The 25,944-nt window shown below is 42.2% G+C and overlaps 1 protein-coding gene and 1 long non-coding RNA gene across 3 annotated transcripts in view; one reads left to right on the forward strand and one right to left on the reverse strand.

Annotated features, from left to right (window-relative positions):
* Window positions 1-25,944, forward strand: part of ERGIC1 (endoplasmic reticulum-golgi intermediate compartment 1) — a 77,930-nt gene that overhangs the window by 33,326 nt on the left and 18,660 nt on the right. Inside the window, exons 2-6 of one of the 2 annotated variants that reach the window (XM_088661841.1) lie at window positions 6,447-6,519; window positions 11,081-11,192; window positions 15,867-15,958; window positions 20,106-20,200; window positions 21,250-21,374. In XM_088661841.1, the coding sequence (XP_088517967.1) occupies window positions 11,175-11,192; window positions 15,867-15,958; window positions 20,106-20,200; window positions 21,250-21,374 (330 nt within the window). In that variant the 5' untranslated portion in view covers window positions 6,447-6,519; window positions 11,081-11,174. The remainder of the gene's footprint in view (window positions 1-6,446; window positions 6,520-11,080; window positions 11,193-15,866; window positions 15,959-20,105; window positions 20,201-21,249; window positions 21,375-25,944) is intronic. The other variant, XM_035105300.3, reaches the window with a different exon arrangement.
* On the reverse strand, window positions 2,998-15,569 carry LOC148686841 (uncharacterized). The gene is made up of 4 exons (XR_015948102.1): window positions 15,410-15,569; window positions 8,582-8,742; window positions 6,422-7,615; window positions 2,998-4,101 (listed from the first exon to the last, which is right to left on the reverse strand). It is a non-coding gene; the product is annotated as an uncharacterized LOC148686841 (long non-coding RNA).

Here is a 25,944-nt window from a genome sequence, read left to right on the forward strand (position 1 = left end):
AATGAACATGAACTGAGTGACAACACAAAGGGTGGAGGGGAGAACAGTTAGTCGAAGTGCTTACTTTTCCTGCAACCATCTCTCCCTCTCTGTCCTCCTTCGGGCTTCCAAGCAGAGGTGACCAGCATGAGCCCTGCTGTGGGAAAGTCAAATGGCAGCAGGACAGGGTTGGACATAGTGCTTAGAGACACTGCCTTAACCAGTCAGCTCCCTTTGTGGGTCTTGAGAGCCCAAGATCAGAATTTGCTTTAGACGCAAATCTTTAATTCCCAAATTGCACACGGGTGACAAACGGACAGGAGGTGACTTTAATCACCCGTATCTTTAGGGGTGCTTTGATCCCCTTCTCTTGGTTGGCATCATTGTGTATGTGGTTTCAATACATATTTAAATATTTGCCGTATATACATCTAATAAAGATGTTTTTAAATATTTTTAATTTAAGTGTAAATTACAAAATCACATATATGTCATCTGCACAATTTTAAAAGTCTACAAATAGGACCTAATTATAAGACATTACCCATTTACTGTGGTCTCTATAACATCATTTATAAATAATCCAAATTCAGTTAAAACTGTCAATAACTTAAGATAAATATAGAAATTGAAATATGTATCATAGTAAACATCTATATATTGCAGGAGAAAGTTTCTGTATTGTCCCTTAGCTCCGTAAGAGAGATTTCTTCTTGGCAGGAATCATTAGAAGTAAACCTGGCATAGTTCATTGGGACAAATGGCTGTGTCCATTATTATTTTTTTCAGATCTGTTCTGTCATTGCCAAGCTAACAGCACTGTGATGATACACAGAGCAAAGTTTAGAGAAAGAGGCCCTGCCTATGGTGGAATGCCCTGTCATCGTGACTGAAGAACAAACAAATAAATAGGGTCACCCTCTCCTTAAGCCCTCCTCCCAATACTATCGTTTTGTGGCATTTCTTGCCTGCTTTTTCCATGGTGATTCAGCATGGAGTCAGAATGTAGAGAATGTTTGCTTTAATTCATCAGTAAATACCAACCCTGCCCCTTTTAGTTACACCCTTAGCGCTTGCAGCTTCCCTCCCTCAGGGCAGGTTATTGCTTTTTAGAGACTGCTTTTGAAGAACGTGCTTTTTGGCAGGGATATCTAATAATATTTCAAAACCTGTCCAAAAACCAGAGAATTCTGGTTTCTTCCTCAGCAGAGATTTTATTAAATTAAAATTTGAAAGCGATACGATTTAATCAGAGTTGTGGTGACCTGCGTGATGTCTAGCTTGTGGTGAACTGTGGTATATGCAACAGTCCCAGAAATCACCATGGGTGTTCAGCACGCCATTTTATGACAAAAATAGCACATATGAGGCACAATATCTTGTCAAGGGAAGTGCAAAGGTGTACATGTGTTCTAAGCAAGCCAACTTAGTAAGAAAATAAACTATTGATTAGTATAAATGTGCTTTCACGCTATACTTTTTTGCCTGCTATTGATACCATTTGGTCTCTTGGGTGCCACTGAGGAACTAGACAGCTCCTCACAAACTGCTGCATTCCTGTGTTCTCCCTTCTGTGCTGTCACAGAAAGAAACCCACCACAGCTGCAGTGGCAATTCTCTCTCTTCCTACTAGTGCAATTGTCTCTCCTAGAGAGCAGAGGCTGGTGACTTGACTACTTGTCCTGCTCAGTGATATGCAACCCCAACTTTCTTGCATAGCCTGATAACTCCTGCCCCATTAGTGACCTTCACTGCCCCCTCTTTCCTTTTAATATGTTGTGTGGTAGGAGTGGGACACGGGTGGCGCTGTGGTCTAAACCACAGAGCCTAGAGCTTGCCGATCAGAAGGTCGGCGGTTCGAATCCCCACGATGAGGTGAGCTCCCGTTGTTCGGTCCCTGCTCCTGCCAACCTAGCAGTTCGAAAGCACGTCAAAGTGCAAGTAGATAAATAGGTACCGCTACAGCGGGAAGGTAAACGCTGTTTACGTGTGCTGTTCTGGTTCGCCAGAAGCAGCTTAGTCATGCTGGCCACATGACCCGGAAGCTGTACGCCAGCTCCCTCGGCCAGTAAAGCCAGATGAGCGCCGCAACCCCAGAATCGTCTGCGACTGGACCTAATGGTCAGGAGTCCCATTAAAGGTAAAGGGGCCCCTGACCATTAGGTCCAGTCGTGACCTAATGACTAATGACCTAATGAGTTTAATAAATGGTAATAAGAGTTACAGGGAAGGTAAGTCTGGTTAATTTCACTACTGCCTTGTAATTTATAAACATGGTGACTTCTTTCTGTCTGACCCACTGCTGATGTGTGCATATATTCAGAGGACATATCTTGCCAGTTTTGAAAAAGTTTCACTGGCACTGGTTTCAATGTGCTGATATTAACTTATATGTCTTGGGACTCTAGTACCTAATAAGACGCCTACTTCCATATCAACTTTTTAGCGATACAAGCAATCTTCTGAGGCTCTCTGCACCTTTAATGTCCCTGCCACTGATGGTGAGGTGACTGGTGACAAGGGAGAGGGCATTCTTGACTGGGGTGCCCTGTTGCTAGAACTCCACCAAAGCAGATCACTTGATACCTTATTTGTTACCATCTAGGTCAGGGTTCCCAAACTAAGGCCCGGGGGCCGGATGCGGCCCAATCGCCTTCTAAAACTGGCCCGCAGACTGTCTGGGAATCAGCATGTTTTTACATGTGTAGAATGTGTCCTTTTATTTAAAATGCATCTCTGGGTTATTTGTGGGGCATAGGAATTCGTTCATATTTCCCCCCAAAATATAGTCCGGCCGCCCACAAGGTCTGAGGGACAGTGGACCAGCTCCCTGCTGAAAAAGTTTGCTGACCCCTGATCTAGGTGCCAGGCGAACCCCATTTTATTTTCCCTGGCCATTTAACAACTGCAGTATGTTGGTGTTTGATGTATTTTAAATGCATGGTGGTTCCTGTAATATGCCCTAGTGTTTTTTACATGCTTTAATTTTGGATTGTAGTATGTTTGTTTTTATTATTTCAATTTTCATTTCACTTTTAATTTGTTTGCCGCCTTTCTATATTACCATACACAAGGTTGTTTACAAGTTGAAGAAACAACAAAACAGACAGCAAAGATTTCACATCTAATAGCAACTTTCAAATAACTTTCAAATAAACAACATATCAAATAAAGCAGTAGTCAATAATGCATTAGAATATAATAGTAAAGAATAAAATTAAATATCAGCAAATAATAATTAAACAGTTTAAACTTAACAATTACAATAAAGAATTACCAAACTATAATCAATAAAAATATTGGCAAGTCACAATCCATAAAATACTCCAAAACCATGTAAAGGATCAAATTGAGAAACATGGGATTGCAAGCCATCCTGAAATTGTTTGGATGAAGGTGTGATGTACAGATTCTCAACTAAAAAAATGTGAAGAGATAAATTATCCTAATGGAACAGCAGTTGCTGGCAGAGACAATAGGTGAAGTAAAGCTTCTTGGCTGAGGAGGGCTGCTTGACCCATTTTTTTTCTCAGCCAGGGACAAGGCAACTATGGTAGTTATTTTTATTGTCCTTTTCTTCCCTGGGCATTCCTTCACTGGGCATTCCTTTGGGTGCATGGCAGCTCAACAGCCAGCCAATAAACTATTGTTAATCAGGGATGGTGCCTGGCAGACTGACTATCTGGACAGTAGGCGTGTCTTGAGTTTTTAAAATCATATTGCGCCTTCTCTGTGTCGGGCTGCTGAGGGGAAGATACAGTGGTGCCTCGCTTAACGAATGCCCTGCTTAACGAAATTTCCGCTTAACGAATGGATTTTTCGAGCGGAGGTTGCCTCGCTAGACGAACGAAAATTCGTCTAGTGAATCGCGGTTTCCCATAGGAATGCATTGAAATTCAATTAATGCGTTCCTATGGGCAAAAAAACAATTCGAAAAAAATTCAATGCATTCCTATGGGACTCGTTAGACAAATTTTTTCGTTATAAGAAAAGACCCGTGGAACGAATTAAATTCGTCTAGCGAGGCACCACTGTAAACTGTTTCTCTCTCATTTAGTTCCATTTTCAGTGTTTCTCTGCTGCTCTTCTAAGGACTCCAGCAGGTAGTAACAGCAGGTGGTTCTAGACAGAAGCAGCAACAAAAAGCATCAAAAACATTTTTTAAAAAATTATGATACCATAAAATAGAGTAGCAGAGCTACAACAACGACGAAAAGTTTTTGTTTTGTTGGTTTCATTAGGAAGCATCTAATGAGAACAATAATGCATGCAGACTTGCCTTCATTGAAGAGAACATGTAGGCAATATGTGGTTTATCCTGTGTTAATGCAGAAACACCACCAGTAAGAATTTGCTAAGTTGCCCCTTTTCTCTGAGTTGAAGCATTAGAGCAGGCATCCCCAAACTTCGGCCCTCCAGATGTTTTGGACTACAATTCCCATCTTCCCTGACCACTGGTCTTGTTAGCTAGGGATCATGGGAGTTATAGGGACGCGGGTGGCGCTGTGGGTTAAACCACTGAGCCTAAGGCTTGCCAATCAGAAGGTCGGCAGTTCAAATCCCCGCGACGGGGTGAGCTCCCATTGCTCGGTCCCAGCTCCTGCCAACTCAGCAGTTCGAAAGCACATCAAAGTGCAAGTAGATAAATAAGTATCGGTCCAAGCGGGAAGGTAAACGGCGTTTCCATGCGCTGCTCTGGTTTGCCAGAAGTGGCTTTGTCATGCTGGCCACATGACCTGGAAGCTGTACGCTGGCTCCCTCAGCCAATAATGTGAGATGAGCGCCGCAACCCCAGAGTCGGTCACGACTGGACCAAATGGTCAGGGGTCCCTTTACCTTATGGGAGTTGTAGGCCAAAACATCTGGAGGGCCACAGTTTGGGGATGCCTGCATTAGAGGGAGAGATGAAGGCAAAAGAAATAATAATGAAGCCTGTGGATGATATCCAATGTTAGCCATCCTCAAAGCAGACCTGTTGAAATCAATGGCCTGAGTATGACTTAGTCCAGTGATGGGCAACCTTTTGAGATTGGTGTGTCAAAATTCGCCAAAAAACCAAGCATAACTCGGGTGGTGTGTCACTTCGAGAAAAAAAAACCACAATTTCACGATATTTATAGTTTAAATAACAAAAATGTATAATTTTAATATATAACTGTATTTAATAAACCCAAAACTAATTATTTAACCAAACCAAACCAAAAAAACCCTTTTTATCACAAAGTGCCCAGAGTTGTTAAGCTTTTTGGGGGGAGCTGCTGATCAAAGTTTTGGAGGTTTTGGGGGAGTGCAAAAGTTGCTTTGCTTTTTTGGGTGGGATGCCCCAAAGCTGCTGCGCTTTTGGGGGGGGGAGAAGAGAACAGAAATAAATGACAAATAATACCTTCACTGGAACTAACATGCAGCAGCGACATAGTCTGCCAAAGCGCCAAAAAACCCAGCACAGAATGGGTTAAAAATGAATGCTGTTACACCCAATCATAATCTGCCAAAGCACCAGAAAAAAAAAACAGCACAGAAAGGGTTTAAAAAACCAATCTGGCTACCAGCAACATCAACAACAAAGGATCCGGGTTTTAACAGTGGAGACAAGCTCTAGCGGAGACAAGCTGTAGGAGGAGCGGGAGAACAAATGGGGGGGGGGACAACAACAACAGCACGAATGGGCTGATGGGGCGCGTGCCAGCAGTGAGGACTCTGCGTGTCACGTCTGACACGCGTGTCATAGGTTCGCCATCACTGACTTAGTCGGATATCACACAGTGAGTATAGTGGATGATCTGTAAGGCAGGATATCCTGTTCAGCCATAATCCTCACCATGACGTTTTGGTCTAAATTGCTATCTTTCAGCCTAGCCTAACTCACAGGGTTGTTGTGATAATTTAAAATGGGGAAGAAGAGAACCCATGTAAACCACCTCAAGCTTTGGAGGAAAGGTGTGATATAAATTAATAGATAGATGATAGATAGATAGATAGATAGATAGATAGATAGATAGATAGATAGATAGATAGATAGATAGAAGGGTAATTTTGGAGTTCAGGTGTGCATATACATGTGTGTGCTTAAATACTGTCAAATACTGTCTGGGGTGTTTAAGTTAACTTAAATTAGCCATCCAGTGTGGCTGGGTCAACCCAGTCAGATGGGGAGGGTACAACTAATATACAATACAATACAGTGGTACCTCGGGTTACGAACGCGATCCGTTCCGGGTCACAGTTCGTAACCCGAAAAGTTCGTAATCCGAAAAGGGCCCGAACCGCCGCTTTGCGCACGCACGCATGGCGAAAATACTTCCGGGTTTGCGAAGTTCGTAACCCGGGTTGTTCGTAACCCGAGGTGTTCGCAACCCGAGGTACGACTGTACAATACAATACAATACAATACAATACAATACAATACAATACAATACAATACAATACAATACAATTAACTAACATGTCTCCATATGTGTCTTTTCCAGTTTCTGTCTGCTGCTGTTTCTTCATATTGTTTCTCTTCCTGTCTGAGCTTACTGGATTCATAGCCACTGAAATGTAAGTACAAACTATTGTTGTTGGCAATTTCCCTCATGTTCAAAAAAAGTGGTTGGTTAAATAATAATTTAGTTTGGAGTTCTGTTATCTCTAAAACTGTCATCAACAGGTTAACAGTCATCAACAGGTTTACCACTCCTATCAGCCCATCACCCATTCCCATCACCCCCCCACCCTCTGAATATACATAAGGGTCTGGTTACTTCTGTTTCAGTGTATCTGAAGAAGTGTGCATGCACATGAAAGCATACCAAAATAAAAACTTAGTTGGTCTTTAAGGTGCTACTGAAGGAATTTTAAAATTTTGTTTTGACTCAGACCAACACGGCTACCTACCTGTATCTAAAACTGTGTTAAGGTAGGGCTGCCATACGTCCAAGAATCGGGCTGCAAAAATGATATCCAGGCAGATTTTTGCTGATTGGGGACAAGCAGTACTTACCTGACATGGTAAGCCTGAGGTTATCTAGGGAATGGATAAGCTGAAATGATGGTACCAGTTGCTGGAAACCACAGAAGAGGAGAGTGCTCTTGTGCTTGAATCTCAGTTGCTGGTTTTCCACAGGCATCTGTCCGGTCACTGTGAGGGCAGGATGCTGGACTAGATGGGCCATTGACCTTATCTAGCAGGCTTTTCTTATGTACAGTGGTACCTTGGTTTACGAACTTAATCCATTCCAGACGTCCGTTCTTAAACCAAAGCATTCTTAAACCAAGGCGTGCTTTCCCATAGCAGCGGGGGACTCAATTTACAAATGGAACACACTCAACAGGAAGCAGAACATGTTCTGCTTCCAAGGCAAAGTTCACAAACCAAAACACCTACTTCTGGTTTTGTATCGTTCTTAATCAAAGTTGTTCATAAACTAAGCTGTTCTTAAACCAAGATAGCACTGTACTCCCTAATTTTGTGTTATGCCATGCCCTCATGGCAGCCATTTTGTGACTGCTGCCCACAGTACTTTCTCAAAATTCAGCAGATGCCTACTGGTTCAAAACGGTTGCCAACTCCTGGATTAGGCAAACCCATTGTCTGATAAAGATGTGTGTTGCTGACACAAACTTATCATCTCTCTGGAGGGGTGTGTGGTATTTTCTGAAATTCAGAAGGAGGGAGGAAAACATCAGACCTGAAGTTGAATCAGAAGTGCTGGATATTGGTATTCTGAAGCAGGGCTTGACAGTTAATTCAATGTAGATTATTTTACTTAACAGATGACCTCAGTCTTGTTGGATATATTTTGAGGATCTACATATCTGGGGACAGTACAGGCTTATTGAAACTGAATTATCAATCAATCATGTTGAAAAACCGAGAGAAACACTGGAATAATATATTCTGGTTGACAAGGATAGATAGGCTGAAAGCAGAAGAGCACATCTGTCCTCTTAGGTCCTTCTTCAGTATTTCTGGGGGCCGGGAATTGGGCATATAGTTTTGATGTTGATCATGGGTTATAGAATACTGCCAAATGTGGCTGTTCTGCAGTAACATACATATTGAAATAAATTATTTAAAATATATGTATTTTTAACCCAAACAAAAAAAGGTAAAGGTAAAGGGACCCCTGACCATTAGGTCCAGTCGTGACCGACTCTGGGGTTGCACGCTCATCTCGCATTATTGGCCGAGGGAGCCGGCGTATAGCTTCCAGGTCATGTGGCCAGCATGACAAAGCCGCTTCTGGCAAACCAGAGCAGCACATGGAAACGTCGTTTACCTTCCCGCTGTAGCGGTTCCTATTTATCTACAGTACTTGCATTTTGACGTGCTTTCGAACTGCTAGGTTGGCAGGAGCTGGGACCAAGCAACGGGAGCTCACCCCGTCACAGGGATTCGAACCGCCGACCTTCTGATCAGCAAGCCCTAGGCTCAGTGGTTTAACCACAGCGTCACCTGGGTCCCTTAACCCAAACAAAAACTAAACCCCAAATCGTGTTAGTTCCCCAAACTTTAATTTGTTGACTTCCACCTTCAAGTTCTCTTCCTACAAAACCAAAATCAGGTTCCATCAGTAACATTTAACATAAATTAATCCATCATGGGTAACATGTTACTCACTGGCATCCAGTCTTTATCATGATGAGTTCACTTTGTTTCCCGTGACACATAATTCTTCGGCTATTAGGCATTGATGAATTTTCCTACAAGAGGGCACTTGAAGGGATAAACTGTGATGTCAAGCCTCTGAGAGATCCTACTCATTTGGGGCTTGATTATGGCTGAAATAAATACAGGAAGAAGGCGCCGTACTGTATGTTTTTCTGATTTCCAAATAAACACTGCATTTTATTTTTATTTTGTATTTGTATAATAGTGTGTTTCAGAGGCGATACTCCTTTTTGGTTTTTACTCAGATTTTATTTCCATATCCTCACTGTTTCTGGTTGATCTTATCTTTAGAAACCACAGTATTCATCTTGCCAGAAAGTTCTAGGAATATTAGTCAATTTCTAGATACTGAAAAGATAAGAAAAGTATTATTCAATTCTGCTTTTATTTTTTATAAAATCAACAAAGATTCTTGTGGCACCATATATTGTGCCATAACCTTTCAATGAGCACTAAAGCCCACTTCACCAGAGACTTGTATGATAATGTTTTATAACTTAAAGAAATGGTGCCCTTGAATATGAGTTCAGTGAAATTTATTGTGCATGCTTCTTAAAATCCCTTTCTTATTCCTACTGTCAACCATAATCCATGTTAAGGAATTTGACAGGACGAGAGGAAGCATTTTCTGACTTAAAATGGCCTATAAATTAATTCTCTTTTGCCCATAGCTGCCAAGTTTTCCCTTTTCTCGCGAGGAAGCCTATTCAGCATAAGGGAAAATCCCTTAAAAAAAGGGATAACTTGGCAGCTATGCTTTTGCCCAGTGCAGACTTAATTTTTTCTTGTCTCTTAACTATGGTTAACGAACCAGCAATTTCTGCTTATAACAGACACATCTGCTGAAGTGTTATATGGCAGGATAAGTAGTGGTGGTAGTGCATATCGGAATACTTTCCCTGCATTGGGAAAGGCCCTAGAAATACTGAGATCTGTCATGTCCCTTACTTGGCCTAGTATTGTTACCCTGCAGGCTTTCTGCTTTGCCTTTTGCAACTGTGTAATCTTCCCCGGGCAAATTTTTCTTTCATATCGCTACTCAAAAAGTTAGGCTTGTTCATAATTCAAATTATTATGCAGTTCACTGAGGAAACCCAACCTGCTTTCCCGGTACTGGTTGTTATATTGAGTCTCCTTTGGTGTGTTTGTTATTGCGCAATCAAAGAAGACATTCCCCCAAAGCAACACTGTTGTGAAGTGTGGTAATGTGGGAATAGCTACGCTATTGCGAGATCCAGAGGTTTAAGCCAGAGGCATGTAATGGCCACTGATTGTTGAATGCTAGTAATTTGTAAACTCCACACATGGAATTCTGTTTTCCTGGCCCCAAGCAATGGATTTCCTTGGAAATTATATTGGCTGAATCTCAATTTTACCTGGTCTGGTGTCTGCCCTCCGCCAATCATTTAATATTATCTGGTGCCCAGATATTCTTGTGAATGTGGATTGGCCCACAAGGGCTAAAAAAAATGTACAAGTGCAGCAGGCTTTGTGCAGAAAGGTCAAAAGTATTGTGAAGATGTATAAGGCTTCTTAGTGTAAGTAGAACAAGCATGAAAAATGTTTCAGCCCCAGGTGAATGTGCAGCAGGGATGCCAAAAGTCTCGAAGAAGGATGCTAGGATACCACCTCTCAAAACAAAGCTTCTTTGTTAACAGCACTGAGAGCCTTTGAGCTGAAAAATGGGATAAGAAATGTTCTAAATAGAACTAAATAAAACCTGGTAGATTTTGGTATGGTCCATAGAATTTTTGGAGTAGAATTGAGATCTGCTAGAACCCATGCTATTTGATCTGGATTCTGCTTTTGCCCACTTCACTGGTACTGATCTTAACAGCCACATATTATCTGCATCCACTGTAGGAAGCATGGGGCTTAGCTCTACCAACAATATTGAGATAGTATGCTTTTGAACCTGAACCTGCAGAATTATTATGTTTGCCCCATTTTCTTATTGCAGTAAAAATTAAAGTTTACTTATGGCAATGGCATGATTTCCCTTCTCTCCATTGTGCATGTGCTTGAATGGGTTTCAACTCCATTAGTAACTTTTAAGATAACATTATTTCTATAATTTATATGGGACAGGATAAGTAAGTGATGGTGACCATCACTTCACCCCTTCAGGGAACCCCCAGACCTTTGGTGCCTCCACCTTCTTCTACCCAGATAAGTTTTGGCGCTTGAGGGGGAAGGAAGCTGAGTAGCAACAGCAGGCACTTCACATATCCATTTTATGTGTGATTGCTTGGGGTGTGTTTAAAGGAATGAACATACATTGGGGGACATTAATGCATCCTTACCAAAAGTGGTATCCACTGATGAATCTCTGAAATGGTAGTCTGTATGCCTTACTAAGGGGAGGTAGAAATTGACAGATATTTCAATAGGGCTTTGTTAAAGAATTTATTCTTTTGTTGTTACACTTAAATCTAACTTTTCTTCCAGGAAACGCAGGGTGGTGTGCATAGGGTTCCCAACTGGTCTCTTATCCAGACATTGACCAAACCCAAATCCTGGTTCTCTGAGGGTAGAAAGTAGGATGACCGGATCAGTCAAAGTTCAGTATGCCTTGCTTTTGCGTGTCTGTTCTGTCCCATTTCTATATTAATTTGTTTTTCCTTTTCTAAATCTGCACACAACCCTACTATCAAACTACCTACAATTTTTCAAAGTGCTCTAAGGGCTGTTTTTTAAAAACAAAAACTATTCATTTGTTTAATTTTTATTTATTTTTAAAAAACAGCAACAGATAATAACTCCAAATAGTTAGAAATGCAACTGCTGGGGTCTCAGGGATCCCATGAGGGTCAGCTATCCTTTTTTCCTTACAAGTTTAAACTGGTGAACCCACTTTGGAATTCAGCCCCCCCCCCCCCCCGCAAATCCCAAGTAGAAAGAAAGCTCTCTCTTATTAAATATTCCTGTTTTTTTTCTAATTGCCCCAGAGCTGAGATTAAATACCCAAATTTTGAAAGGATCAAAGTGAAAGATTTTGATCAAAGGTTTCTAAAAGCATATTTGTGAGCATGTTCCAAAGGAAACTTTTTCCTTCAGAGCTATTATTTTCCATTGACATGTAAAAAAAAAAACCCACAAGGATGATGATGAGCGCTCTGACTCCAAGGGACGGATAAAGGAAATGAGGTCAATGTTCCACATTTGGATTTTTGCGAAGCTGACATTCACAAACAGGTACCCTGTCCCACTAAGTGAGTGACTCACGTGGTTAGGGAAATAGAGCTGTAAGTGTTAAATGCCCTTGGCATTTCCTGGGCAGGATTGGTGGCAGGTTGAGAGCCATCAGTAGGCACTCCTTGTAATTTTTAACGGCCTACCCTGCGTCATCTTGCTGATGCACCATAAATCAAATAACCTATTTCATAGTTAACCCAGTTCTGTAGCCTAACTGCTGGCTGTTATTGTAATGGTATAACTGGTGAGAAAATAGCCACGTACCTTTTGACCTAATTAATACTCTGCAGAAGTGACTTGAAGAGTCTTTCCAGACATTCCTCAATCAAGGAGGAATGAAGTAATTAGCCGAGTGTATGCCGCAACTAATTGATAGCTACACAGTGGGGTTGTAGCAAAATTTGCAGGGTTGCTGTGAGAATGGCAAAAGATGAGATAGAGCCACGGCTGTTTTTGGTACTAGGAGCACCTTATTGCTGCTAGTTACATAATTATGAGTGACCTAGCAGCCACTGTATTTTTAAAAAGAGAAAGCCAATGGTCCATTGCAAAGTAGTTTAGTTGGTGCAGATTGTGTGCAAATCTGTGGCTGCAAGTAAATAACTCAGTCGAGAATTGTCATAGCAATGAGGACAAAGAGCACAACAGGTCTTTGCATATCTGTTTAAAAACCTAGTGTTTATTCCATGCACATCTTTAAAATAAATACTTCCTTCGGTGTGTTTGTCATTAGGTTACAGTTGAGGATGCATGGCGATAGTAGGTTACAGGTAGGTAACCATAGCCATGGCGATAGTAGGTTCCTCTGCAGCAACTTCATTTTTGTGTGAGATGGAATAAATGAACATCTAGGTCTGCAAACTTACACAGTTAAGATTTTTGAGGTTCGCCCAGGGGGTTACAAAAATTGCACCTCCCCACTCTGGCTAGGAATGGCTTGGAGCCTGCCTGGCCAACCACACACTCCCCGGGCCTCTCCTCTGCTGCTCTGGGCAGGTGCACAGACTCCTCTGGCAAGGGCACAAGGGATGGGGTGGGCGGGCACCAATACGTCTCCTTGCCAAGAGTGTAAGGGAGTAAGGGATTGGGGGGGGGCACCGATACAGCTCATTGCAAAGGGCGCAGTGAGCCTTGGTACGGCTCTGCTGCGCATATTTTTAAAAATGCAGCGATTTGTGCAAAGGGTGGGGGTGGGGAGAATGTGTGCAGAAAATATGAGATAAGATTAGGAAGCAACTGTTGCATGTGATCATGAAGTAGCTAGGTTTGGCTTTTGCAAAAAGAAGTTATCAGGCAAGATAACTGTACCGATGCATTGCTATAAAATCCCTGTTATGTGTTACAAATAAAAGTGTTGGGGAAGAGATTGCAGGAACTGTATGGTGCAGTTTTCATGAAGGAGGCCAGTGCCAGACTTCTTCCTAGACCATCTCCTCCAATGAGCTTGTGCTTTTGCACAACTAACACAGGGTATGAGGCAGAATGATTTTAGATCATGGGATGTGGGCTGCCTTTTCTTCTTGCATGAATCTCCGTTTTGGTTCCTGTGAATGCAGCCTGGTATGTTGTGGTAGTAGTTTGCAAACTTTCCATGATGGCTTGTAGACCAAAGAATCATTACATGTCTCTCTTGGAGGATTCTAGGGCACATTGCTCCCTGGTGTCACCTGTGTAAATGGAGAGTATGCCCTAGAACATACACTACTGTCTCATGCTGCTGCACATTGGGGGGGGGATCAGTAATAGTAGGCAAGCTAACTTTTTAGGGTGGCTTATCCAGCAGCACTAATTTCTTGGGTGAAGAACCCCTAAGACACTTCTGCAACACTAAAGAATTCCTTCAACACTGTTTGAAAATTGCTGGTTTAAAGCGAGTGTCAATTGTTCTAGTTGAGGGAATGCAATTTAATGGCTTGAAAGAAATGATGGCATTTGTCTCCTGTTGTTGTTGTTTAGTTGTGTCCGACTCTTTGTGACCCCATGGATCAGAGCACACCAGGCACTCCTGTCTTCCACTGCCTCCCACAGTTTGGTCAGACTCATGTTGGTGGCTTCGAGAACACTGTCCAACCATCTCGTCCTCTGTCGTCCCCTTCTCCTTGGGCCCTCAATCTTTCCCAACATCAGGGTCTTTTCCAGGGAGTCTTCTCTTCTCATGAGGCGGCCAAAGTATTCGAGCCTCAGCTTCACGATCTGTCCTTCCAGTGAGCACTCAGGGCTGATTTCCTTCAGAATGGATAGGTTTGATCTTCTTGCAGTCCATGGGACTCTCAAGAGTCTCCTCCAGCACCATAATTCAAAAGCATCAATTCTTGTGCGATCAGCCTTCTTTATGGTCCAGCTCTCACTTCCATATATCACTACTGGGAAAACCATAGCTTTAACTATATGGACCTTTGTCAGCAAGGTGATGTCTCTGCTTTTTAAGATGCTGTCTAGGTTTGTCATTGCTTTTCTCCCAAGAAGCAGGTGTCTTTTAATTTCGTGACTGCTGTCACCATCTGCAGTGATCATGGAACCCAGGAAAGTAAAATCTCTCACTGCCTTCATTTCTTCCCCTTCTATTTGCCAGGAGGTGATGGGACCAGTGGCCTTGATCTTAGGTTTTTTTTTTTTTTTGATGTTCAGACCATATTTTGTGCTCTCCTCTTTCACCCTCATTAAAAGGTTCTTTAATTCCTACTCACTTTGTCTCCTGTATTGCTTTCCTAATGATATGACTGGCAGACCTTGGGCAAATAACTTGGCTTTTGCTTCTTCTTATGCCAGACTTTTCAAGTAAGGATAACCGTATTTGTCTGGCTGCTTCCTCAGCTTAATTACGGTAATGCTCGCTTAACACTTTTGAGATACTTTAATGAAAGGTGTTGTAAGATCGTGAAGTGGTTGGGTTATGCCGTTCATCCTCATCTGTGTGTGTATGTGTGGGTTAACAGGAAGCGGAAGCCTGTGTGCTATGGTGCTAATTATGATGGCTGACTCAGATGAATGTTGACATCTCTGACCTCCATTTTCTTTTGTCTGAGAACTATACTTCCTTTCTTAGTTGTCCAGTCTGTTTTTTACATTCTTGATTTGAGCATTGAGCAATGACTTTTTAAAATGAGGAAGTAACCAATATCTTTGAGACAGCATGCATTTTTAAGTAGCAAAGCAACACTGCTGTTAAAAAAAGAACTTGCCTCTGGTTCCAAACCTAGGCCTGGAAACTCGAGCCTCTGTGTCAGGCGTACGCATACTCTTCTCTTAGTGAATGAGGAATGGCGATGCAGGAAACTACAATTGTAAGAATTATGCAGGGTCGGAAGGAACAATAGAAAATGTATTTGAGACACTTGGGTAGCCTGAGATTAAGTGGTGTTGGATGGCAATTTCCCCCCTCAGATTTAATGGTGGGATTGAGAGGTGGGTGAAGAAACTTGAGAGAACATTCTTACTAGAAATGTTATTCTTAACATCAATAACATCAATAAGGGAAAGGATTAGGAGGAATTTGATAGGTAGTGATGAGAAAATAGAAGAACTAGACTGCTGCAAATGTGTTTGAAAACATTAAAACAACAAGGCGTTAGTTTGACTTACTTTTTTCCCTCTGCTTTTGAAAAATGGTGAGATTTAGATGTGTTGAAATCCTTTCATGTGACTGAAGAAGAAAAATATGTGCAAATTCTCTTGAGTTGACTGCTATCCCAAAATATTTCTCACAGAGGCCTCACTTCAGCAACCAGCCTCTCCTTCTTGGGGCAAACTCCTCTCTCACCTAAACCCCTCTCTGCAGCTGCTGCTTATGTAATTTGTAGGTCTGGCCAGACTGTCCCTGAAAGCTCCTTGTACAGTGCAAGTTCACTGAGCATCAAGCCCCAGTCTTGTTTGAGTTGGCACCAAACAAATGTTAAGTTTTTTAAGCCAACTTTTTTCTAGATGCTTCTGCTGCATGGGGAAAATGCTTTTTTCATTTATCTGAAGTACTGGCTGCATGTCCTGGAGAAAAGTGATACTTACCTGACCCTGGTGCCTACAACTTTTTCTTCCTTTGCAGTTCCTGTGGTGGCTCAGCATAGACAAGCTGACAGAAAGCGATCCCTCCAAAACAGTGTTACACACTTCAGCTTTCTTGGTTGCTTTGAATGGGTAACATCAAAGGCGTTAAAAAATAAATAAATTCTGAATTTCTGTACAGTGCTGGAGAATTCCAAAACTTGCAGCATATCTTCTAAAACCACCAATCACTTCCTGCCTCACCCCCCCCCCCCCCAATAAATCTATTCTCATACAATCTGGGCACCCAAAGAGAGCTTCTGGGGCACTAACTAGGGTACATGGGATTTAGGACAAATAGGGACCCAGCACTGAGATTTAAGAGGAATTTGAGGTCCCAAGAGACCCATGCCAGGTGAGAAGAAGATCTTGTAGGAGAGGGAGGATACGTGTTACCAGCTGAGGAACTGTCAAAAATTTTTTTAAAGGAAAGAGTTACGTAATAGTCTCTGCAGCGAAGCACTAAACTGCAGTAGAGCTGTATTGTTACCTCACTTGAAGTTTTATAGATGTTTGTGGGAAAGAAAGAAAGAAAGAAAGAAAGAAAGAAAGAAAGAAAGAAAGAAAGAAAGAAAGAAAGAAAGAAACCAAATCACAAAACAGGTTCCTGAAGAACACTACAGATTGACACAAGCTTCCCACTTAAGATTGACTTGGCTACCTGTATTCACTAGTAGTATAAATGTCAAACCTGCAATGCTGGACTGCCTTGGAGTGAGTTTTGAGAGGCTCTATTTTGTTTTGTTTTTTAATAAACAGAATGTAACTGACAGGATGGGTGTGGCTTTGATTTCATAGATCTAGGAAGAGATGAGAAGGAAGCAGCAAGGCTTTGTTATGAAACAGGCTGTCTGGCAAACGGGCATCCCACAGGAAGCACTACTTGAGCGCAGATAGGTACATTGCTAATGAGGATTAATGCTTGTCCTGGTTGACATCACTCCTGGGATCTGGAAGGACAGTGTTACTTAATCTGAAGGACTACATAATCAGCCGATGAGAAATTATTTTGAAGGCTTAATTCTTTGTATCAGAACATACAGCTGTAGTGAGGGAACACCAAACTAGGTCATCCGTGAGCAGACATGTTCCCCACCCCCACCCCGTGTCATGCTTATTAATCACTCCAAAAAAAAATAAGTTGAGCAATGCTTACCAATAGCTCTTCAGGCTAAATTTAAGAGGGATTGGTTTTATGTTTGCTTGTGCAAAGGTGAGGCAGCCAACGGAAGAAAAGTTGCTGAACTTGTTGACCTGACACTAATGATCTTCCTCACAAAACTTGTAGTGTGACCTGTTACTCGATCGGAAATTCTGTCCCTCTCTCTAAAGTAAAAGGAATTTGCCCTCCATGAACAGGGAAAACACTTTAGCCAAACATCCCCAGCTTCTGTTAACTATACCACTGCAAACTTGCTTCCATTATTCATTAAGCATTGTGGTCCATTTTCTGCACTTGGTTCAACTTCTTGAAGTGTGAGGTGGGCCACCTTAGAAGGTACAGTGGTACCTCGGGTTACAGACGCTTCAGGTTACAGACACTTCAGGTTACAGACTCCGCTAACCAGAAATAGTACCTTGGGTTAAGAACTTTGCTTCAGGATGAGAACAGAAATTGCACGGCAGCGGGAGGCCCCATTAGCTAAAGTGGTAAAGGTAAAGGGACCCTTGACCATTAGATCCAGTCATGACCGACTCTGGGGTTGCGGCGCTCATCTCACTCTATTGACCGAGGGAGCTGGCGTACAGCTTCCAGATCATGTGGCCAGCATGACAAAGCTGCTTCTGACGAACCAGAGCAGCACACGGAAATGCCGTTTACCTTCCCGCTGTGGTACCTCAGGTTAAAAACAGTTTCAGGTTAAGAACGGACCTCCGGAACCACTGTATGAAAAATTCCGGACAAGTATGAGGCCCTTCCTGGTTTTTCTCAGTGTGTATTCATTAGGTCAGGAGATGGAGATTTTTAGCTACTTGCTGGTCAGTGTCCTCCTTGTGCTGATAGTAAGTGCTGGAAAAGAATGTGACCATGCTCTGTTGTTTTTACAAACCTTTTGTTTCCCCTTATTTTATTTTCCTTAGCCGCTACCTTCCACATGGGTGTCTGGAGAAATAGAATTAATTTTAACACATGATACATTTCATTGGTGTTGGTTACACATAAGAAGGCATGGGTATTTATTTCCTCAACTTACAAAGGGTTCTCTGTGACAAGATTTGGAAACCCCTGTTCAAAGCAGAAGCTGTCGTCGGGAATGAATGTGAAAGACGCAGCGAGGAAAAGGTCAAAGTCAGATAAATTGAAAAATACATTATTGCCCTGAGTGAATGAAGGGAGTGGTAGCAACAGGCAGAAGTGAAATGGGGAAAGACCTGCTGGAAAGTAGGTGTGACCCAGGACTGTGATGGGAATAGGTGCATCACTCAGATCTTCACTCCAATGCTAAGTGGTTATCATTTCTCGTTTTCTGGGTACTTCATGCTATACCAATCGAATCCTTTATATATTGTAATTACAGGTGAAACTCGGAAAATTAGAATATCATCAAAAAGTGCATTTATTTCAGTAATGCAACTTAAATGGTGAAACCAATATATGAGATAGATGCATGACATGCAAAGCAAGATATGTCAACCCTTTATTTGTTGTAATTGTAATTATTTGTCGTTAGGCGGGTCAATTATAAATGGAATGTAATTAATGAAATGTAATAGTGATGTTTATTTTTGTATTATTGTAACTATTTGTTTTATTACTGTGGAATTTTCAAAAGAAAGCATTTGCAGAAATTAAAAATAAAATAAAATAATAAAAAGATGCATTACTGAAATAAATGCACTTTTCGACGATATTCTAATTTTTCGAGTTTCACCTGTATAGCTCTCTATGTTAATGCATCTTGTATTTGTTATTGTTAGTTTGTTAGGTGTTTATAGGTTTAATTCATTCATGTTACTGTTATGGTTCCTATGCATATTTTCATTTTAAAATTAAATATAGATATTTACCTGTAGGGGTTATGGCCTGTCATACTTAAAGTCTATTTTTTGTCTTAAGGGGAAATATTTGCACAGAATTAATCCTTGGAATTCCATGAATGCACATCAAGCATCTTCATTTCTGAGAAAATGGAGGTCTTAGTGGGCTGAGCAGGATTGTGTCTTCTGGTTGCACCCCCTCTACGAGTTGGATCTGTTCCAGCTTATTTATTTATTATTTATTTTTACATTTATATCCTACCTTTGTTCCAGAGACCTTAAGCCAGGCACCCCCAAACTGCGGCCCTCCAGATGTTTTGGCTTACAACTCCCATGATCCCTAGCTAACAGGACCAGTGGTCAGGGATGATGGAATTGTAGTCTCAAAACATCTGGAGGGCTGAAGGTTGGGGATGCCTGCCTTAAGGCAATGCAGGCACTTCTTCCCCTCTGCACTTTTACCCTCACAACAACCCTGTGGGGTAGGTTAGGCTGAGAGAGAGTGACTGGCCCAAGGTCACCCAGGGAGCTTCATGGCTGAATGGGGATTTGAACCCTGGTCTCCCAGGTCCTTGTCCAGCGCTCTAACCACACCACACCACACTCGCTCTTCTGGGTGGGGTGGGTCTGTGGATGCAGTCCCTCTACCTCCCTGTTTAGATATGTCAAGTGTGTGTGGCTACTTTGGGGGAACGAAGTGTGCACTCTGCACCTTTTTAGTTTGAGGACCATATATAAGATTGTCCCTCTTCCATTTATAAGCTGGCGGGCCAGAAATGTTCCACAAGGAACTCTTAGCTCAATTAATAATTCCAAAATTGAAATGGAGGAGGTCATGCAAGGCTGGACTTGCAATTAAGTAATGTGAAAACAGTAATTTCAGGTACAGTTTATCACAGAGAGCCAAAGGAAGAGTGTCACTCTGACCTTCTGTTTCAGTGGCTAAAATGTCCTCATCTTGGGCCTCACTTCTGTTACTGTTTGTTCTGACTTTTGATTGAAGCAATATTACACCTGACATTATTATATCATTATATCGTTAAATTACTTTTGGATCTGCAGTTCTTCATTGTATATCTCTTTTTGGAGGATTTGTTTGTTTTTTAAGAATGATGTGGCTTTGAAGCTTGTATGACCAATGTTATAGCAAAGCCCTCTTTGTTCTCTTTCTGTGGAGATTTCCTCTTCCTGTCTCTCGCAAATAATGGTTTTTGTACTATTCCGTCTAAAATGAAACCACCTATCTTCCTCTCCCCTGCAGCGTTAACGAGCTCTACGTGGATGATCCAGACAAAACGAGTGGTGGTAAAATAGAAGTAAATTTGAACATCAGTTTGCCAAATCTGCACTGTGAATGTGAGTACATCTTTTTTTTTTGTGGCTCTGTTTGCCAGTAGTGGTTGAGTAACCACTATGTTGGCTTCATAATTCATGTTCAGATTGCTATGAATCATTTCCATTCTTTTTCTAGGAAAAAAGAAGAAAATGTCCTCTTTAGAGTACATTCTTGCTTTTATGAATGGCTGCTTTCCGCTATTACTAAACACTTATTTAGGCAATGGCGTATAAGGCACTGTATTAAAGTGACATAGTGCCTAAGGCAAAAGAAAAGCATTTTTGGAACACTATTCTCCAGGGGGACTCACCTGGTGCCTGTCTTCCGGCACCAGGCAGAAATCCTTCTTTAAACTTTTCCCCCCCAGGCCTTACAAAATATCAGTTGAACTGTTTTAATCTGTCCCTATTATGCTCCTGTGTTTTATCCTGTTGCTGCTGTTTTGTTTTTGCTGTTTGTTATTATTGTTATTATTTATTAAATTTGTACAGCACCCTTCATCCAAAGATCACAGGGCGGTTCACAACAAAAAAACCATAAAATGAGAATGCAAAATACATAACACAAATAAGAACAAAAGCAAAAACAAACCAATAACACCCCCCCCCCCAAATGTAAAAGGACATAGGATGTTAATCAGCCAAGGGCCTGGTTGAGGAAAAGCACTTTTACCTGGCACCTAAGGATATGTAATGAAGACTCCAGGTGAGGCTCCCTGGGGAGAACACTCCACAAATGGGAAGCCACCACAGAAAAGGCCTGTACCTTGCTATGAGAGGCAGCAGGAGAGAAGGATTGATACCTAATGTTCTAGGACAGCAGTTCTCAACCTGTGGGTCGAGACCCCTTTGGGGGTCGAACGTCCCTTTCACAGGGGTCGCCTAAGACTATCGGCTGCCCCACGACACCCCCCCCACGACCCCGAAGAAGGCGGAGGCTGACGCCGGCGGAGGGGGCGCCCCGTCCCCGCCTAGTATCTTAAGAATGATTCATGTATCCTTCTTTGTAGTATGTTATTTTTAACACTCCCATTCTTTTCCCGCTTTCTCCCTGATTCCTAAACACATAGTGATTGGTCTGGATATCCAAGATGAAATGGGAAGACATGAAGTTGGCCACATTGACAATTCGATGAAAATTCCTCTGAATAATGGGGATGGGTGCAGATTCGAGGGCCAGTTTAGCATCAACAAGGCAAGTTGGAATAATCCATGCTGGGGAAATGTTGGCAAATTTGACAATAAATTGTTGTGAAGTCTCTGGGTGCTGCGTTGCTGTGAGTGCTGGGAGGGTTACATAGCCAGGTCTAAAGGTACGGATGTCTCTCCCCCCCCCCCCCCCGAATACACTGCAGGACATTATGGAAACAACTGAGGCAGCCTGAAGTGTTCCAGGATAAATGAGGGTTCTATATCTATGTTTTGTTTCAAGGAACCAGAATGTTAATGCAGTCATGGTAAGGGGCATTGTGTGTGTCAGTAGATCTTCCAGATTGCTATTTCTGGCAGCAAATTAGAATGTTTTTCTGGAAGTAAATCTAATTATGAATAAACACAGCAGCCCAGTCTTGAATGGAGAACCAGAGCACCTATTGGCAAACAATGCACCATTCTGCTATTTGGAAATGACTGGCTGGTGTGTCCACCTGCTAGCAAATGCCATTGTTCCTGTGCTAATCTTTGTGTATGAAAATCATGGGATGTAGTTCATAAAGCAGGAACAAAGAACTACTGCTACCAAAGTGAAGAAATTTTAGTTGAATAAGAGTTGAGTTTTATTTGATTGATTTTTAAATCTGCATGAATTACCATATGCATAAACAATTACATTGAAGAGAAAAAAGTGTGTATTTGGTTAGCTGAGCTTGTGCCAACCTGATGCCAGCCAGATGTTCTGGTCTACAACCCTCTTTAGCCCCAGCCAGCATGGCTGTAGTTCAGAATATCTGGAGGGCACTAGCTTGGCAAAGGCTAGTGTACAGTATGTGTGAAAAGATTGCTGCTGGATCATCATACCAAAAGGCCCCAGTCTAACAGTAGCCAGTCACAGCATGCACCGCTATAGAAGTGTACCCGCTTTTGTGTGAAACAGTCTTTTCTAAGATGCCAACTGCTACTATAGTTTTCATAAATATTTACTTTTTTGTTTTTTAAAAAATGACACATCCTAGAAAATGTGCTGCCTGATTTAGTCAAGGGTACATTTAAGATCAGTTAATCTAGCTCTTTAGCTGACTAAATGCAGCAGCCCTAGTTAGAATGGAAAGCAGCAAAGAGAGGTGCGTATTATTTGTGGGGGCAAAAACCACGCTAGAAAGAGGAAGTCACGCTGCCCTGGCATGTTGCCATGGGGTGGAGCATGGGTAAACATGGGAGCTGAAAACACTTCTGAGTTCTTTGTGGTTTGTTGATGAGCTCAGAGTGTCAGCGTGTTTTCTTTTCTCCTCCCAAAGCATTGTACAGCCAGCATGTGAGTCACTGCAGTGCAAAGGGCTGTGGCCCAACTCTGCACAAACTCCCTTCTGTTCCAAGAGGTGCTCAGCCGTTGAGGAATGCCAGAGAGAGAGAGGGAGAGGGAGAGGGAGAGGGAGAGGGAGAGAGAGATGGATGTTGTAGTAGATGCCTTTCTTCACTTCTCTCATCTCAGTGGAGACCAAGTTTCTCTTCCAGCAGCAAGGGGTGTGTGCATTTTGTTGGGCGGGTGTGTCTAGCATCGGGTAATCTGACCATGTAAGGCAGCCCATGACTTCATTTGGGTGGGGGAGAGGGAGTGTGTGACTGCTAGCATAATAAGGATGTAACCCTAATTCACACCTCATTTTTATACCACAGGCTACAAAATCCTGCTGCTTCCTCTTCCTCCTAATTCATGTTGGAGCACACCTAAAAATAACAAGCAGGCCCTACCCTTGCTTATGCTGCAGTACAAAAATATATGTGAATGTTTTTATTTGATTGCTTTCCCCCCCCTGTCAGCTGTTTTTTGTGTCAGTCATCAGCCGCTGTAGCAAACTGCAAAACAACTTGTGTGTCTATGTAGATTGTGCAGTTTTTAATCATTATACTTAAAATAATAACAAAGTACACAAAGAGCTCCTGTGTTGGATTGTGTATTTGCTGTCTAAGGCTTTCTTTGTACTTCTAAGAAAAAGTGTCCTTAGTACTGTTTATCCCTCACCCCCTCCAGCTGTGTATTATTTTGGGTGGTTCGTGTGTGGAATTTTGTTAGGAGAATTGCCTTAGATTTCAACTGCTTTGGTGCAATGACAATATAATTAGATGTGTTCTTTCCCGTTATGTTTGTGAGTAATTCCCTGGTGTTAAGGAGCTATTTGCTTCCTTACCCCACATTATAGGCACAAAATCAACAGATTCAAAATATGGTGAGGAGGTAAGAATGTATCCCACCAATTTTTGTATCAGTTGTGCTGGTTGCCCATGTATTTGGGGGACAGATTCAAAGTGCTGTTTATTACCTTTTAAAGCCCTGAATGATTTGGGACAACAGTTCTTAAAGGAGCTCCTCTATCTACCCTAGATCTGTGTCAGTCTGCCTGCTTTAGTGTTTGCCAGTGAAAATGCTTAGGTTGGTGGGCACTTGCAATGTGGCATGCTCCTCAGTGGTTTCAGGATTAGACATCCCTTGTGTCTTTTAAGCAGGCCTTAGAGAACTTTTATTTCTCCAGAGTTTTCAGTGAAAGATCACAAAGCAGAGGTGGCTAACCTGTGGGCTGCATAGCACCCTCTCAAAAGCTTTTTGCAGCCTTCAGGCTCCCTCCCCCCATTAGTGATTCTAAGAAAAAAACTTCTAAATGATTTTTTAAAAAATCCCGACAGCTTCCATAGGCAACCCACTGTGATGCCAAAAGTTCCTTTTTTCGTGGCCTCCAAGTCCCTCCAAATTTGTACATTAAAAAAGAAATATATTTTACTTACCACTCTCATGGTCCCCTGGTGTGATTCTGTGATGCCACAAGGTTTTTGCGACCATCCACAAGACCTCCAAACTGTTCTAGAAAAGAAAAGCCAAAACCCACTTTTACACTTTGGCCATGCCCATTTTGAAATGTGGCCCCTGGAGCATTGACAATAAGTCAGTGAGGCCCTTGCCCCCCCAAATGTTAGCTACTCCTATCATAAGGAGCAGCTCCTTATTTCTGTGTGTACGCGTGTGGTTTTATGATGACATTGTTGCTGGCTCTGACTTTGTTGTTATTAATGATATATTAATGTTTTGGATTTGGATACTTTAAATGATGTAAGCCCCTTTGTGGGTAATTTGACTGCATGGTGAGCTGGTATTCCCAGTGATTGAATGGACAGGCTTTGGGTGACATGTAGACCCTAGCAAGCTGGATGATGCGAATACTATAGTGGAGTGTTTATGAGTATATGGTCACAGGTAGGCATCACTCTCTTTCTTTCAAGTGTCAAGCTGTTTGGAGTTCTCCTCCCCAGCTTTATTCAAAGGCAAAAAGGGTGTGTCGTGTACCTGACAAAATGTACCTGACAGAGGTGTGATGTACTAGACAAACTGGCCCTGGCTCTTATTGGTCAGAAAGAGCCGGAGGTCTTCCCTCCAAAGGAAGGGGAGAGAGCCTTTAAAAGCAGATCTGCCCTTGCAGCTTGGACCCTTCTACCATCAGAGCCCAGGGAGGAAGCTGACTGTCTTTGCTACCTCCTCATAAGTAGACTGAGATCACTGTGCTATTATTAAGTAGGACAGAAGTAGTCAGCTTTTGGAGTCATTGGGCTCTTTCTGTTTTTAATAATTCTGTGGGACCTTATTGCCCTCTTCCTTATTTAATCTTAATAATGTTTCACAATTGGACGAGTGAAAGCAGTGTGTGATTGTCACCCTTGGGATTCAGAAATCTCCGTGTGCCTAGACCACTTTGGGTTTCATGCTACTGGAAGTCTTAAGATCAGAGTGCGTAAAGCCAGGAATTTGCCCAGTTCTCTCTGGGAGAAGCAGAGAGCTGGCTTTATACTCTTGTGTAAATTGCAAGGGATTGGCTGGAGGCATGAAGCATGTGGGTCCAGGAATTTAACACTTAATCAAGCATCCCATTTCCCCCTTGGTTTCTGGGGCTGTAGGTGACCGAGAAGGATGGTGGTGGAAGCAACTGTCAGATAGTAAGACCTAGTTGCTAGCGCTGTGGGGCTGTTGGTCAGCTGCTGCGCAAGGATGGGCTGTGAGACACTCTATTAAGCATCTCCCCTTCTCCACAAGGTTCACTTAGGTTCCTTTATCAGATGGAGCTAAGGAGGAAGAGTCCTATGCAGAGCAACTTGCTCTTATCACCCAATGAGTTATTAGGCTCAGCACCAGCAGCAATGAATGAATATTTCTTCTCTTCTACTAAGAGAACACAGGGCAGTGTACCATAAAACAATATCATATAACCTATAAATGTGCAACTAACCATATGAAATCAGATTTATTTCAAAGCTTAATTGGTGGGTACTCACTGTGACCATCTCCAATGTAGTTTTTGCTCCACCCTCTGCAGGACAGTGAACTAGCAGTTTCCATGATGTAGAGAAGCCAAAAAAAGATGGAACGCCCCCCCCCCTCCAACACACACAGTCCCCCCTTCTACTTGCTTCCTTATTGTAGTAGTGCTTGAACGGGATTCTGTTTAAAATGCTTTGTGGTGCAGTTCCATTTGTAACAATCCCTGAAAGCCTGCTGATCCCAGAGTGATCTAATCACAATTAACACCAGAGCCTAACTGCTCAACATTGTCATGGTAACCAGAGTT

Source organism: Zootoca vivipara, chromosome 2 (assembly GCF_965207765.1).
Source record: "Zootoca vivipara chromosome 2, rZooViv2.hap1.1, whole genome shotgun sequence".
Classification (NCBI taxonomy): Eukaryota; Metazoa; Chordata; class Lepidosauria; order Squamata; family Lacertidae; genus Zootoca; species Zootoca vivipara.